Below are 17,965 nucleotides of genomic sequence, written 5' to 3' on the forward strand. Positions count from 1 at the left end.
GGAGGTATTTGGCCTAAGTCCAGAGGGATTCTATGATGCAGAGGTGAAGAGCTAGTAAATTTCAAGTATTAGAGACAGTTCAACAGCACACTAATGGAAGATAGAATGACAAGTGAAGAAATAAGTAGTGGGGGAGGTGGGGACAAGGGAAGGGAATACATGCACTACAGGCACTGTGCTAAGTGCCTGTCAAATATGTCTTGACAAATATCAATCTTCACAACAACCACACTGCAAGGTAGGTGAGGTTATTACCCTCATTTTACAGATGAGAATACAGGTTAATGCTGGGGATTTGCGGGGAGTGTGCTTCCAAGAAAATCCTATGCTAATGCTTCACTGTGGCACTGAAGTATAACCCAGAGTTCAAGAAAGCTATGTCAAAAGCTCTGGGAAGTTCTACCAAACAATCAGGAAAAGCTTATATAAAATCATTTATGACTTGAATGCTCACAACTAGAAAAGTATTCCACACAGGGTGATACATTTTTTCCATCCCAAGAAATTTCACTTTATGCTCTGCAACTGATACCAAAATAAGATAAACCTAACTTGTTGATCTTCTGCTAAAGCAACCTATAAGCCATTCATTTCAATTAAATAAGCACTTGTCAGAAAACAAATACAAAATACACAGAGGAAATCTCTTAGGGGAGGACACAAGCTACATGGGAAAGATAATTTAACAATGGAACAAAAAGAGAAAAGGTGGCAGAAGGCTTAATGGAGACAGGACAGGATGGGTGGGGCTAATTGGAATGGAGTAGTGCCCAGGGAAGGGATCGTCAGTCTAGACAGCCTATGACTGTCAAAACGATTCTAAGTGAAGTTATAGGATGGTAGGTTTTCACATCATCTACAATATAACTGGTTTTTTAATAACAATATCAATCCTTGAGCAAGAAGTGAAAAGGCAAATTACAAGTCCCCATCCTGTTTGATGATCCAGGCAGTGGTTGGAGAGATCTCTGACTGGTTATAGAGCAACAAGTCATATTTGAGGTACTCTTCCCCTCAAACCTCAACCAGGTCAGCTTTACTCCAGGACTCACTCCAAAATTAAGTAACTTACCTCCAAATTTCATTTATAATGAGAACTGTTACTATAGCTTTGGTTCATCTGCTGAAATTGTCAAAGACTGTTCAAAAAGCTAATTTTCAGAGGTAGAGAGGTAATATTTCTCTCCTGTTCATTCCCTAGTATTAAGTAGCAAATGCTCTCTAAACAAGAAGTTACATGGCAATATCATGCAAGAAAAATGAGAGAAGACAACTTGTGCATTAACTTCTGTGTCCAATGGACTTATTTATATATAGTATAATTAGCCAGTCCCGTGGTGAGTGGGGAAATTGTGCTCAAACAGGATAGCCTCTACTAGTTGATCAAGGGCCTGTGAGAAATCTTCACATTTCCACACTGATGAACTCTCACACATGTGGAAAGCAAGCAACACACAAAATGGCTCAATTTCTGAGCTTTTAATAACTTAGGAGACCCACCTTTTGGAGTTATCTGCTTTCAATCTTCTCAAGTCACCAAAATCTTGAGATGATTGGCTGAAACAGGAATATTCTCCATCCCAACCCAATTCAAGATTTGAAATGCTTTCCCCTGAGTTAAGGGCTACACAATTTTTGTCTATTTCTACCCACATCATGAAGTGTCCCATTATCTGATGGGGGTGGGGGGTATCTGTGTGTCTGTGCCCCTAAAGAATTCATTATGTATTTCACAAAATTTTGTTAACATCTTTCTCATTGCTTAGCTACACTCAACCTCAGAGATTAGAAAGAACTATCACATAGCTCATTTTTAAAGGCTTTTCAGCTTCATGAAGTTGACAGAGCTTCTGTTCTATTGGCACAACCTTTGAGAACTGCACTCCACTAGGACATATCATAGCAAAACATCTGTGTAAAATCTCCAAGGATACTTTTTAACAAAATCTCAAGTTCTTTTGAATTTTTTAAGTAAAGCCTATGTAACAGAAATTATTAAAATATCATAAAAAGTAGTAGTTAGTATCCCACCACCTAACTGCATCTTTTTGGCAAAAATGACAATCACATTCATTAGAACACTGAGTATTTTCTAACATAGTTGATACAATGAAATTATGACCTCTATCTGTTATCCGATCTCTACCAGATATCTCTACCTTTTGGTAGAGGTAATGGTAATAATCTAGAGCTTAAGAGGCAAAGTCAGGCCAAAAAAGAGACAATTCCCAAAAGGTCATTAATGACCCCCTTTTTCCTTTATGATCACCTTCCTTAAGCCCTCTTCGCTCCAAATCAAGAATAGTATGAGGATGGAAGTAGTAAGCAGGGTCAATACGATCCAAAATTTCTCCTTCAACACTTCTTATAACTAGTATGTCAAATTTAAGTAGTAAAACAGTGATCTAAGAACCTGTGTTTGGGCTTTTATTCAATATGTTTACAAGGAAAGTTTCAGCGACTACAAAAAGTAAAAGCATTTGTCATGTCATTGGGTACAGAGATCACATTTCAAGTATTTAACAAACTTCACCATATGTTTAATCATCTAAATCAAAATCACTGAATCTTACACTATTTATTTTATGTAAATTATTTTACAATCACATGGTGACACTATTGCTTTAAAGGTTTCTTTTTAAGGAAAATTAAAAAGGACCCAATAATTTTTAAATCAAAAATGTTTCACATCTTTTTGCTCATTTTTATAGGCTCAAAAAGCACTATTAATATTTTAAAGACTTAATATAGGTATGAAACATATTAAACTCCTAAATAATAAAATAGAAGTAAACACAACATTCAGAATGCTTAAATCTTTCCAGTAAACACCATTTGTATTAGTAACTGCAACATTTCAACATTTAGCATTTCACGTAACTAGCCAGTAAAGAATTTTATTTTTTTAAAAGAAGGGGAAAATTACAGGATAGACAAGGAGTTACAAACAGCGTCCTACTTCCTTTAAAACTCAAAACCATCTTCACTGCATCAAAACTGTATCTGGAACTTGAATAATTTTGGCTTTAATCCCATGACTCATCATCTACTGGATTTGGAGCTTGTGCGGAAGGAAACCCTACAATGTTCATGCTGCTCTTGCTTTGGTAACTCTAAAAAATTGAAAAAAACAATTGTATAACTGTCACATTAGTTCAACCTTACTTTTAAAATAGCACCCTGACCCAGTATGAGCAGCTTTTTTTTCAATTTTCAAAAAAATTTGATCCTCACTAATTCTAATTGTATATGGATTCAATCTAAATTAGAAGATGAAGTAACAGTTAAATAAAATTTAATTTTTAAAAATTCTAACCATTTTGGTCCTCAAGTACCTTCTTAAATGAACAGGTAACAATACTTGTAATTAGCATATCAAGTGCTTCTCAGTACAAAGTAAATATTCTAAAATTATCATCAAATAACAAACAGCCTTTCCTATTACAGGATTTCAGAGTTGAAACAGGTCTTAACATGGTCAATGTTACTAAATTACTAAATCAGCAAATTAGCATTACAAAAATGAACAAGCACAAATTCCTAAAAATTTAAATTCCTTATCTGTCAAAAGCACTGCAGTTAATAATTTCTCGACTTGCCTATATTATAATTTCATCCTTCAAAAGGCAGAGAAACCACAAAGGGGAAATTCAATTTCTATATCTGATTCTCATAAGGAGGAGGAACTGGTTGCTTTGGTGGAAAATGGGAGGGTGGGGATGACCATATTTTAGGATAGAGAAAAGGAATGCTGAGCATGGTCTGACATATACCCCTAAATTTTGGAGAAAGCAGATTTCAATGAGGTCACAGGAAGTATGGGTAAATATGTAGTAAAATGTAAACAGAAAATAATGGAAATCTGACTGGAGGGTTAAATGGAGCACTAAACTCCTCTTAAAACTGTCTTTCATAAAGGGCAAGACCCGAACTTTCCAACTCACTCTCCATTTTCCATTTGCATTTGTGCTTGGTCTGAACTCCTGCCCCCATGCTAGGTACCTCAAGGAATACCGCTCTTGCTTTCTAGCTTCCTTTTGTATACTATCTTCCTCCATTAGATTATAAGCTCTTTGAGAGGAGGGACCATCTTTTCTTTTCTTATTTGTATTCCCAATACCTGGAAATACACAATGCCTTGCATATAGTAGGCACTTAATAAATGTTTACTGAATTGAATTTAAAAGTTAACCTGGGAGAGGAGAAGCTCAAGAATAAAATTCTGAAGACACAAAGGTGAAAACTTCCAATGACAAAGTGAAAAATGGTGTTTGTCCAAAGAGACCCATGTGGATGCAGAGGAAACTCACCAGCCAATTTAGATTTTTAAAGGAAATGTGTATAAGATGGAAGTAGGTACAGTTAACAGAAGACAAACTTAGGAGTGTTTACAATCCTATGAAAATAGTGTTAAGGATGCTAAAGATCAGAATCAGCTGAGGTTCCCAAAGGAAGCTACGGACAACAATAACAACAAAAAAACTTTTTAAAGTTTTACTGGGAGAAAAAAGAGGACCAAAGAAGGGAAAGAACCTTGGTTTGGAGTGTAGAGAACAAGGATAAGTGACAATGGAAAAAAGATACAGCTGCCCAATTCTTGTTTGTTTGGTCTTTAAAGGGAGTTGATACTCAAAATAAGTAAAGAGATAGAGAACACCTAGCTACCTCTGATGAATTCAAATCACTTGGTCAAGATGAAGTACATCAAGTCCTGAAAAAAGACCTGATAGTTGTGATTGCTAAGACACTGTAATTGATACCTGAAAGATTATAGAAGAAGGCAAGGTATCTCAGAATTTGAGATGGGCATATGCTGTCTTGATTTCAGAAAAGGAAAGACAACAGACTACAGGCCAGTGGTTAACTTGGATTCCTTGGAAAATTCTAGAAAGAATCAAAAAAGAGATCATTGGTGAATATCTAAAAAAGGGAAGCAGAGATTACAAAAAGCAAGCATGGTGACATCAATAACATGTCATGCCAAATTAACATCATTTCCTTTGATATAACAGGATTATCAAACTAATAACAGATGAAGCAATGCTGTGAATAGAGTTTATTTCTAGAGTTTAACAGGCTTTTGATAAATTTCCCATCCTACTATTGTGGAAAGGAAAGAAATGTGGCTTTAATGATAAAACAATCAGATGGATTCAGAATTCACTGGATGACTGAATCCAAGTAGTGGTTAATGAGTCAAGGTCAATGTGGTAAGGCTTCTGTAGTGGAGTATCCCAGAAATATGTACTTGGCTCTGTGCTACTTAACATTTCTGTCAATGACTTGAATAAAAGGTATAGAACGGTACACTCATCAAATCTGCAAATGACACAAAATTGGGAGAGATACAGCTAACACAATGGATGACAAATTCAGGATCCGAAAGCATCTTGACAGGCTAGAGCACTGGGATAAATCTATTAAGATGAAATTCAATGGGCATAAATGTATAGTCCTGCAGTTGGTTAAAACAAAAAAATGTGGGAGACAAGATAAGGGAATTGTTTTGAAAATGATCTGAGGGTTTTAGTGGACTGACAGCTCAGTATGTGTCAGGAGACCCAAGGGCTAAGGAGGTTTGGGGCACTTTCAGGAGATGCATAGTTTCCAGAAATAAAGATTATAAATCTACTGTATTCTGTTGGCCCTTGTCAGAACTCACTTGAAATATTATATTCAATTCTGGACACAACAAATAAAAGTGTCCAGTGGAAGGTAATTAGAACAGTGAAGAGCCTTCAATTCATGGCATACAAGGCTAGGGCTTAAAGAAGGTTAAAGGTTGAAAGAAGAAGGTTATGGTTGAAGAAACTGAGGCATATTAGTATGTAGATCATAAGATTCAAAGAGAACCTGACAACTATCTTGATGAAAGGGAACATGAAGGGCGGTCATGTAGAAAAGAGTTTAGACTTGCTTTTGAAGAAGCAAATTTAGGTTTTGATGTTGGGTCAAAATACTTCCTAACAATACTTCCTAACAAACTACAGCTCCCCAAAAATAGAATGGCTTGCTTCAAGAGATGATAGCTTCCCCTTCTTTAGAGATCTTAAAGCACAGGTTGGAAGATCACTTCTTGGGTATGTTTTAATGGAGATTCCTTTGCATGTGTTGGACTAGGTAGTTGTTGAGGTCCCTTATAATTCACAAATTCTGTGGCATGGTTGGAGAAGAGTTTTCCTAAAAAAGATCTAGGGGTTTTAGCAGACTGCAAACTCAACATCAGTCAATACTATTTTAATGACAATCAAAAAAGGTAATGTGATTGTGGGTTGCATTAAAAGCAGTATAGCTTTGAAGAACAAGGAGATAAAGTCTCATTATTCTCTGCTCTGGTCAGAACACAACCAAAACACTGTGTTCTGTTCTAGGTACCATGGTTTAAGGACAATATTGTTAATTAAGATGGATACTGTCCAGAAGAGAAATGCGGGTGGTAATATGCCTTGATTCCATGCCATATGACTATTAGTTGAAGGGAATGGAAATATTTAGTCTAGAGAAGAAAAGGACAGACAAGATAGTTGTCTCTAAGTATCTGCAAAATTGTCATTTAGAAAAGAGATTAAATTTGTTCTTTTTTTCTGCCTGAGGGCAGAACCAAGAACAATGGGTAGAATTTAGAGAAGCAGATTTTGGCTTGCCATGAGAAAAACTTCCTAATGATGAGCTCTATCCAAAGGTAAGACGAACTAACTTGGAAAATAGTGGATTACCTCTTAATTTGGTCTTCAAGGGAGAGGTTAGGTAACAATTTTTCTATGTTGTAAAGAGGATTCTTTTTTCAAATGGACCAAATGGACTCAGAAATCTCTTTCAAAATCTCAAATTCTATGATTTCATGAGCAGGAAGAATCTAAGCAGACATATGTGTGTATGCATTGCTGTCTTAAAGTACTGTAACACAATATTCATGTCATTATTTTAACCACAGTTTATCAAGACTTATCAAAACTCACAATTTTAACTAAATTAACTGATAATATTTCTGAAATACAACTTTTCCTCAAACTAACCTTCCGAGTATCAACTGAAGCAAACACATTTCCCCTTGAAGTACCACCACTGAAGCCAGGGACATATGTACTGAAAGCAATTTCTTCTAACCACGCAGGGACATCCTGTTGAGCCTAAACAGAAACACATATCTTAAAACCAGCAATTACTACCCTCATGTCCAAATTGTATTACTGAAGTAATCAGAACAGATTACATCTCCTGAGTTTGGCTTCATATGTACTCAAAACTTTTAAACTTTATATCATAAGATGTGGAAAATTCCTTAAACATTTAGAACAAAACTTACATCTGACAGTACTTTTATTAAAGGTTGTGCTAAATGGCTATCTGGTTCTGGATCAAAGAAAGAAATAGCTTTGCCAGTGTTCCCACAGCGACCAGTACGTCCAATTCGGTGAACATATTCATCGATGGTGGAGGGAAGGTCAAAATTAATAACATGTTGAACATTTTCAATATCTAGCCCTCTGGCAGCTACTGAAGTAGCAACAAGAACTGGACACTTTCCACATCGAAAATCCCCAAGAGCTTGTTCTCTCTCCCTCTGTTCCCGGTCACTTTAAACAAACAAACAAATATAAAACATATTAGGATAGCTTTTTCAAAAGAAGTCCCCCCCCCAAAAAAAGCTCTTGCCCCTAAGTAATCCAACCCCTTAAACGAGTTCGTTACAAATGACATGACTAATACATGTTATAACTATAAGTGATACAAGTGACATAAGTTATTACACTTTACTGGGTAATCTATTTCTTCAGGAACATTTCTGAATTTAGAACCACAGATGTAAAGCTAAAAGGGACTTCAGAGGCCATACAGCAAAAAATGAGGGAACTAAGTGAGTTCAGGGAAAGTTAAGTGCTTTACCTAAGGGCACACAGGTAGAAAACATCTGAGACTAGATTTGAACCTAGGTTCTCTAACTTAAGAATTGTTATTTCTTCCACTGTACCAATACTGCCTCATGAATTCAATTTTAAGTATGAACTTCTAACAATTAATGGTCTGCTGCACTGACACAAGATCCTTAAGAGTACAAATTGATGTACGTCACAAGCACTTGGGAACACAGTAGTCACTTAATGAATTCTTGACTGAATGATACAAGTTGGATTAGTTTATTAGTTAATAGTAAAAACATTTTCAAACCTTCCTATAATCAGAAGAGTTAAATTTAGCAGAAGAGAAAGTAGGGAAATAAAATACCATAGGGTCAAAAGCTTAAAGTCAGTGGAGAAACTGTTATTCATCAAGGACATAAGGATAATGATTCTAGTTTACATCTCAAAAAACTATCTCCCTCAACACAAACCTGACAAAAACTAGCTATATAATTCAAAGAATAAGAACTGGTACAGTAAATGTATTAAATCAATCTTGAATCCTAATTTCAGTTAAGTATCATAAACAATGGCAGAGTTCTTAATAAGTTAAGGCCACTACGTTGCTCAATTACAGTTAATTATCATTACAGGTATAAAAGTCTTCACTTACCCATGAATACTTGTTGTTGATATTTTTTCTTGACAAAGAAAGGTTGCAATAAAATCAGCTTTTTTCTTAGTTTCGACAAACACCATTGTTCTTTCCTCACCTACAAAGCAACACAATAGATCAAGAGTCAAATACAAAATTAGCAAAGAACATGACAGGTGTAATATGTGGTCCTTAAAGCAGAGGTTCTTAATCTCTTTTGAGTCAGGAACTCCTTTAGTGAAACCTATAGGCTGTTTTTCTCATGTCAATAAGCATTTTTTAAGCACCTACCATGTTACAGATGATGTGCTAAGCACACAGAATGTTTTTAAATGGTAAGATAAAATACACAGGACTACATCAGGAACCAATTATAATGAAATATAGTTATCAAAACATTAAAAAAAAACCAAATTCAGAAACACTTGCCTTACAGTCATTCTTTCATTTTTCCTGTGCTATAATTTACATGATCCCTAAAATGCTTTAAGCTGAGCTTTTTTTTAACTTGTACATAAAAGTCCAAATAGTTTCTAAGAAATTTATATTGTGCTTTCTATTTAAATGCCCTAAAACCTAAAAGAAAAATTCAGTATAAGATCTATCATTAAGTTATTTTAGCCTATACAAAACAAAGACATTATTAAATGACATTCCAACAGCACATAACATTTAAAATTACATTCATGTAACCTTTCTGAAAGGAAGCAGACTATATATATTGTCATTAGCTCATTTCCTTGTTAATATTCAATAACATCTTCAACTATTAAAACCTAAAGGACAGTCTGATAAGGGCAAACTTTCAAGAAAGTTTAACTGATGAAGATTTTGAAGACCAGTGAATTAGTCAAAAAATTTTAAGCCATTTTATTTCAAGCATTAATAAAGCTTTTAATAGGTTTTGATAAAAGCTGCAAATATAGACTCTTTTTTCACCTTGAGAGTCAATTTACAAATATAAAAAACATTTAGGAAAATGATTTCTATTTTAGCACATAAATAAGATGAAAATTAAACTAAGTTACTTAATAATTTAAGTTTACTGTATTGTCCTGGTTTTAAAATTTTTACATTTGTAACTACAATGAAGCCTTAGGATAACATTCATTTGGATATTGGTTTTCCCTTGATTATGTGACCATTAATATATTCTTTCCCTCCCCGCTACCCCCAACCATATACTTCTATGATGACACTCTTTTTGGTAGTATTTTATTTTTTTCTAATTACACGTCAAGATAATTTCTAACATTCATTTTTTTTATAAAATTTTGAGTTCCAAATTTTCTCTTTCCCTTCATCCCCTCCCCTCAAAAAATAGTAAGCAATATGATACAGGTTATTTATGTCCAATCACGTAAAACATATTTCCCTATTAGTCACGTTATGAAATTAGAAACAAAAGGAAAAAAACATGAAAAAAAAAAAGTGAAAATTCTATGCTTCAATCTAACATTCAGACTCCATCATTTCTCTCTGGATGTAGACAGAATTTTCCATCATGAGTCTTCTGGAATTGTCTTGGCTATGATGACATTCTTTATACCACTTCTGCATAATTCCTAATTTATACTGTGCTGCACCCTGCTCACATGCCCTCCAGGTGCCTCTCCATAACCCTTTGGATAATGCTGGCTTAGTAGTAGTTTAAAAAGGGGGGTCCTTTGTTTTGGGAAAAACTTGGAGTCATTAACAAAATTGGACAATCTTCCAAAAACAATCAAACTCACTATCTTCCTCCTAGTTCAATTCTGAGTCCAATTTAACATTCGTTTGCAATGTCAATCCCATAAATAATGATACATGTAGGATAATGATACATGTAGGCCAACCACCCAACTGAATATCAGTCTCAACAATAAGCATTTTTCATCCATCCACCTGATTTTTCCTTCACGATTGGAGAGAGCTCCTGAAATAATGAGATCACAGATCCATGTCAATATGAATACTTGGTGCATACCATATTCAATATTTCCCAACTGTTTTGTCAAAAAAAAAAAAAGAATTCATTATATGTAGGCATGAGGCTTTGGGGAGCCTAACAGCCTTTTGATTCTTTCATCCCTTAATCCTGAATACATGTTTCACTGTTCTCTCCTTTGTTAACATGTACATTGAAATCACTGAGTATCAGAGAATACTGGAGGATCTACAAGAATTTTTACATAGAATTTTTCTATTTCTTCATCTTCTCCAACAGATTATTGGCACATGAGCTGAAATTATCATTAGCAAGATGCTGGAAACCATCTAAGATGAAACCTGCTGATGAACTGTGAGGAATGTGTATTGAGGTTATGTAAGAGTAAAAATTCAATCAATTCCTGATGGAGTTAAATAAAAATCTATATTAATTAAAATATCCTAAGACCTTATTATATCTCTGACTCCCTTATTTTACCATTAATTACAATACTTAAAATACTACAACGCAATGCAAATTGACTATGTTCTATGGTCTTTTCTCTTCACCTAAATAATAAGTTAACTCCTGGGCAAAGAGGATACCTCTTCCTCCTCAATATTCCTACCATCTTAGTCCTATAGCCACTGCCTCCCCCCTAAAAATGTGCTCAAGTTTAATATGCTGAGCATTATTTCCACTAAGGTACATATTCCTGTACATGATTTCTATTTGGCAAGGAGAACCTAGACCTGAGCCAAACGAACTAGAAGGACCAGGAGCTTCTCAAGTGGGATCAGGTAGCAGATCTAAGGATAAAGTGAGAAAAACTGCTTTCATTCACAAATACAGAGAAATCCCACGTGTCTGGGAGAACTGGGTATAGGAACCTGATCAGTCATGTGATAACTAATCTGGTCCACAGGCAAAATTTAAACTTTTTTTTTCTGTCCCCACCACCTTCTAACCTCCATGCCCTCCTGCTGTACTCCAAGAGTCCCATAAAATTGTCTTCTTTCTACTGTGCATTACCTTCCACTCCACCTTTAACCCATTAAAACTTATTCCAACTAGATGAAGAAAGCAAGCTATACTAAAATATGAAAGGTGAATAGTTTCCTCCTTCACCCTCCTAGGGATTCCCAAATGAATCTCTAAATGTTCTAATTTCAGTCAATGTGGGAGAAATATAGAACAAGGAACCTCCCTTAAGTCAAACAGATCTCAACTTACTACCTTACATAAAAGCCATCCTTCAAAAGGAAGATGGGAAATCAATATTCTCCTTCCTTGATAATTCCAAGGTTTTCTGAGGAATCATCACTCTTTCCCAATTAGAGAAAGTCTCATTTTCCATTAATGGAAAGCCCAGACTACCATCCTATACAAACTTCTTCCCTGTTTTGATTCAAAACAGATACGGTTTGATACATTTGCCAATGAGGGCAAGACTTTTAAAACAGCTACTTTATAGGACACCAAGCCGGAGAAATCCTCATTGCATGGAAACTCATGGATTACAGATTAGATAGTCTTCAGACTATCCCTCCCTTCAGAGGGAGCTCAGAACTATTCCCTATCCCAGTAAGATACTTCCTTTCTCTCTCCTGACCCTAGGAAATACCTTAGCCGTGTAAAGGTAAATAGTCATTTTGCTTAAAATTAATGCCAAAACTGTTTAATATTTAGGCCAATTCTAGTACAATAGCTATCATTCATATTTAACAGATCAGATTAAATTTTAATGTTTACTGATATACTAAATTGTTCGTGCTATTTTCATAATTTGTGGTTGTCATGGTCACAACTTTAAAAAATTATAAGAGAATGGTATCAAGCACAACTAATTAAAGTATATTGTAACAGTGGCTATTACGAGAAACAAAAAACTGCTATTTCTATGAAATTTTGGTATTGAAGTGACAAAAGCTAGTATAAACCAGGATAGAGGAGCCAAATAAATATGAAAATAGCCTGTTTCCTTAATATTTCTTTCCCCCAAGTTCACATTTTTATCTCATTTCATATATCTTTATTGGGTGTTCTATGATGAATCTGGAAAAGTATTTTTTTAATTATCCATTCTTTGGTTAGTTAATCCACAAGATTAGCTATATCCCGTATTATCTACTACTAAATTAAATACCTTTTACTTAAAGCATTTTGTAGCTCTTTCCTAGATTCTTTTCCAAATTATTTACATATTTCTTAACTAATGCATTTGCACTGGTTAATTATGCAATTATTTGGTGCCATCTTAGTCAAACAAAAAATCAAGAATCATTTATTAAGTGCTTTACCATGTATCAAGAACTATGTTAGACTCAAGATACATATGCAAAAACCGCAATAGGCCTTACCCTCGATGAACTTACATTCTAACAAGAAAAATAACTCTTCTCTCCTAAGTTACTAATGATCCCTTAAACGACCAAATCTAATGACCTTTTCTCAATCTTTATCTTTCTTGACCTTTCTGTAGCGCTTTATATTGTTGGCCACCCTCTCCTCCTGAATGACTTCTCCTCTATGGATTTTCATCACAGCATTCTCTTTTGCTGCTATGTGACCATGCCTTCTCATTTTCTTTTGCTGGATCATCATCTCTATCAACTCCTAAATGTAGGTGTATCCTAAAGCTCTGTCCTCTTTGTTTTTCTCTCCATACTATCCCATGAATTCAATTATCTAGTCTTCCAAATCTACACATATATACACTATTATCTAGTCATACTATTTATTCTTCTTGCTATTCCTTGTATACTACATCTCCCATCCCTTTGCCTTTACACTGGATATCCCCTCCCCATGCCTGCAATGGTCTCTAACTTCACCTTCATTTTTAGTAATTCTTGTGTTTCAAAAATACCTATACATGTGCATATTATCTCTTTACCCAAAAGAATTTAAGCTATTTGAATACAGGGACTGTTTTGTTTTGTATCTTTAACCAAGCACCTAGCACAGTGCCTGAAACACAGCAGGCACATAATAAAAAATGCATGAGTACATATAAAATATATTCAAAATATATTCAGCATAACAAGGCAGTAGCAGCATGGGGGTGGAAGGAGAGGAGATCTGGAAAAGGCTCTTATAGATTTTACTTGACCTAAGTTTTGAAGGAAACTAGAGATTTTAAGAAGCAGAAATAAGAAAGGCATGCAACTCAGGCATAAGAGGCAGTAAGAGCAAGTTGGCTGATCTCTCTAAACCTCAGTTTCCTCATCAGTGCCTGGCAAACACTGGGTGCTTAATAAATGCTTGCTGACAGATGCGGGAAATTAAGGTGTTGGACTAGATGACTTCTAAGGTCTCTTCCAATTCTAGATCCATGAAGTACATAAACACAAGGGGGCCAAAAAATTTGCTGCAGAGCTCACTAGTGACTTTAAAAGTGGAGTTCAATGAGTGGTGAGGATACAAATGATACAAGGTGAAGGAGGGATGAACACCAAGTATGCAGTAAAACACCTGACAGAGTAACCTGAGTGGTAGAGGTAAATAAGCCCACTCCCAAACACAAAGGAAACCTATACATATTTTAAAGGGAAAAAAGGCAGGAGAAAGAGAGAATAAAAAGACTAGAAAAGAGATAAATACAGTAGCAAGGGCCCTCATCTGGCAAAAAAGGGATTGTATTCAAAAGCATTATCAAGATAGTAGCTTTTGATGAATAGGATACAGTTCAATACAAAGACATAGTTTAGAATTTCTATTTTCAGTATAATTATTTCTCAGGGGAGAATGGTTCACAGATCAAAAGTCAAACTAGAAGAAATGGCATTAAAGGAACATGCAACTGGTCATGATAGAAACAAATTCTGTATCATAAATATGAATTACCACATTTATTCAAAGACTTCAAAGCAATCTGAAAAATGAAAGCAGAAATTATCTACATTTATCTTTAAAATATCCTTAGAAAAATATTAAGATTATTTGGGAATCAAAACCTAAATATATTATCCTTAAAATTTCATAACATGTTCTTTAAACATTTCTTAAAGTCAGTTAATTTTTAAAGACTAAATTCATTACAAAGAGTAAGTATATCAATGTTACCTATGTTTCGTAGAATTTCAACAAGCTTTTCTCGTTTTGAGTATTGGCCAACTTGCAGAACAGTCTGTTGAACATCACTACAAGCTCCACCCACTTGTCCAACAGCAACAAACAAATAGTCAGTTTTTAAAAACTCTCCAGCCAATCTAGAAAGGAAAACAATAATTATTTAACCTCTAAAGCTTCCTCCCCACCCCATAACCATTTTTACTCTAGTATTCTTTTAGAATTAGTTAAAAATTTACTAGATAGCTACTTCTAATTATTTTTATCACAAATAAACTTGCTGATTAACACATTTATCAAATACTATCTGAAAAGTTAAGTAAAACTTTGTAAAGACATAAAAACTGGCAATGAAAGAATGTGTGAAATTATGTTAATGATATCAAATAAATTTACTAGCTCAACAAGGTATTTGTCACTTTTACTCATCATAAAAATTAAGTTGAATCTAAATCAAGTTACAAAAAAGGTGTATTAAATTAAGACTACAGTCTATGAGGCTAGCTCTTATTCTGTTAACTTATTCAGTGTCAGACCTATTGTGAAAAGATTCATGGATAAATATGGTTTTCTCCTATCTACTACAGAAAAATCGAGGCTTATTATATATATAATGATGAAATCATGTTTGCTTAAAAAATAAACCAGCAACAAACAAAAAAACCTAACAAGTGACTCACAATCCAGGTTTTCCAACATTCCTGGGACACCCATGACTCAAAAGAGGGGGACAGAAATGAAAGCTGTGAAGGCAGAAACAAAATGTAGCCACAGAGTGGAGGTGAGATAAAAGTAAGAACTACAAGATGACACTGAGTTATGGATGTACCCTCAATGCTAAGAGCAAAGTTTGTAAGAAATGATGGTTTGGGCTCTGTTTGAACATGGCAGCACCTTCCACATGAAGGAGGGATGAACACCAATATAGTCAAATACCTGGTAGAGTAACCTGAGTGGTAGATGGCCATGTGAGATCTCCAAGGGAAACTGGAGATCTGTCTGTGGCTCAGGAGATACCTGTGTTGGAGTTATATAAATCTGGGTACCACCTGCACAGAGATAACTGTAACCATAGAGTGGATGAGAACATGTGCACTATGAGCCATGCACTGCATTAGGTACTAGGGATGAAGACTAAAAAAAAGCCATTTGGTGCCAAGCCTCAAAGGCTTACATTCTACCAGGGATATAACATATATATACCAGGTACGTATAAAACAGATACAAAGGACCTTTTGTGAGGGGCCCAGAAAAGTCCTCTTACAGGAGAAAGCACTTGAACTGAGTTTTGAAGGAAAAGAGTGTTCAAGATGAGAAGAGAGAACATTGTCAGGCATCAGACACAAAGACAAAAGTACAGATACAGTAAATGTGAGGATGAGCAAGAAGGTGAATATGTCTAAACCACCAAATGAGCAGAAGGGAGTAATGTGTAAAAGAGTGGAAATATAGGATGGGGATAGGTTATAAAGAGCTTTAAATGTCAAGGAGGTTGGCATTTAAATGAGGGGGTTGTGTTCAACCCTACAGAGAATAGGGAACACTGGATTTTACTAAGTTTGGGAATCAGACCTGCACTTTAAGAAAATCACTTTAAGGGGGAGCTAGGTGGCTCAATGGATAAAGATCTGTCCTTGGAATCAGGAGGACCTGAGTTCAAATATGGCCTCAGACATTTGACAGTTACTAGCTGTGTGACCCTAGGCAAGTCATTTAACCGCAACTGCCTCACCAAAAGGCAAAAAAAAAAAAAAACACTTTAAAAACTGTTAAGCAGTATCTCTCCCTGTGTAAAGCACCAAGAGAGGGAGACCTAAGTCAGACAGCCAAAGGAGAGGCTACTACAACCCTCCAGGCCAGAGGTAATAAGGGCTAGAATTAAACTGATAGTGTGAATGGGCGGGGGGGGGGGTGGAGAGAGAGAGAGGAGAGGAGAGGGGCGAGAGAGAGAAAGAGAAAGGGGGGGGTTAAGACCTGTTACAGTGGTAGAAACAAGATTTGACCACTGATTGACTACGTCTCATGAAAATATGGAATTGAGGATGACAAGTTGTGAAGTTAAGTAAACTCAAAGGATGGTGTTGTATGCCCCTGACAGAAAAAGAGAAATTCAAAAGAAGGCTGGTTTTGTGGTGAAGGTTAATAAACTCTATTTTGTTGTTGTTGTTGTTTTAATTTTTGGCAAGGCAATCAGGGTTAAGTGACTTGCCCATGGTCTAAACTCCATTCTGGATGCAGTGATTTTGAGATATCTCTAGGACACTGGGTAAGAAACATCTAATAAGCATTTTGTAATACAAGACTGGAAACTCAGGGAAAACATTAGGACTGGACACACAGATCTGGGAGTCATCTGCATAGAGATGATAATTAAACCCATAACAGACGATGAGGTTACCAAATAAGAGTATAGAAAGAAAGAAAAAAGGGTGCAGGATAAAACTTTGGGATACATCTACATTTGGGGGGGGTGAAATGGATGACGATCCATCAAAGAAAACCAAAAAGAGACCAAACAAGCAGAAAGAGAACAAAGAAAAAGCAGTATCATGAAAACTCAGAAAGGAGAAACTATCTAAGAGGTAAGGGTGGTCAGTCAACAGTGTCAAATGTTACAGAGAGGAGAAGGTCCCTAGATTTGGCAATTTAAAAACCTTTGGTAATTATAACAATGGACACTAGGTGGTGCAGTAGATAGAGTGCTAGGCCTAGAAACAGGAAGTCTAAGGCACAGGAAGAGATAAAATGATAGTAGATTTTAAGTACAGCAAGGAATTTCTGAGTTTTTGATCCTGGAAGTAGAACATCTATGGGTATTAGCAAGATCAGTGTTATAACCATTCCTGTGTGTACATAAAAGAGAATGACGTAGTAGGTTTATAAGCACTGAGTAGACTGAGGAATTGATGGTTAGGGTCTTCAGAGCCAGATATGAAAATGACTAAACTACAACAACGGGGGCCTAAAACCAAGGATGGGGCATCTTCATGACAGAATAACATAATCACCCTGGGCACTGAAAGATTAATTGATGTCCCCAGGATCATACATATAGTATATGTCAAAGATGGCACTCAAACTTAGATCTTCCTGATTCCCAGGATAGCTCTCTACCCAAGACCATACTACAGAGTAGGGAAGTAAAAGTTTTCATAATATCAAAACATTTACTAATGAACACTGACAACTAATAACATTAAGTTTCTATCCTCATCCAGTGCAGTGGTTCTTTTAAGTCACTGCTTCAAAAGAGAATGGTTTAATTATCAAAGGATTAAGAGAGGCCCTCTGGAAAAATGAGAAATCCCTTCACTATTATGACCCTGATGAGAAAAAAATCAAGCTTGAACAAAAGATAAAATAAACTTCAATGATTTTTCATTTCATTTCTAAAGACAAAGTTCAATCAAACATTTATTATTTACTATTGAAATATTATTCTCCATTTTAAGTGGATTTACTTTAAATGGCTTTTCCCAAGTACCAATT

The 17,965-nt window shown here is 35.4% G+C and overlaps 1 protein-coding gene across 1 annotated transcript in view; it reads right to left on the reverse strand.

Moving 5' to 3' along the window:
- Positions 1 to 2,406: 2,406 nt before the first annotated feature.
- Positions 2,407 to 17,965, reverse strand: part of DDX4 (DEAD-box helicase 4) — a 64,962-nt gene continuing 49,403 nt past the window's right edge. The window contains 5 exon segments of the mRNA XM_020997265.2: positions 2,407 to 3,113; positions 7,017 to 7,130; positions 7,307 to 7,577; positions 8,515 to 8,614; positions 14,471 to 14,616. Of these exon segments, the coding sequence (XP_020852924.1) occupies positions 3,027 to 3,113; positions 7,017 to 7,130; positions 7,307 to 7,577; positions 8,515 to 8,614; positions 14,471 to 14,616 (718 nt within the window). The 3' untranslated portion in view covers positions 2,407 to 3,026.

Source organism: Phascolarctos cinereus, unplaced genomic scaffold (assembly GCF_003287225.1).
Source record: "Phascolarctos cinereus isolate Bilbo 61053 unplaced genomic scaffold, phaCin_HiC Scaffold_4;HRSCAF=312, whole genome shotgun sequence".
Lineage (NCBI taxonomy): Eukaryota > Metazoa > Chordata > Mammalia > Diprotodontia > Phascolarctidae > Phascolarctos > Phascolarctos cinereus.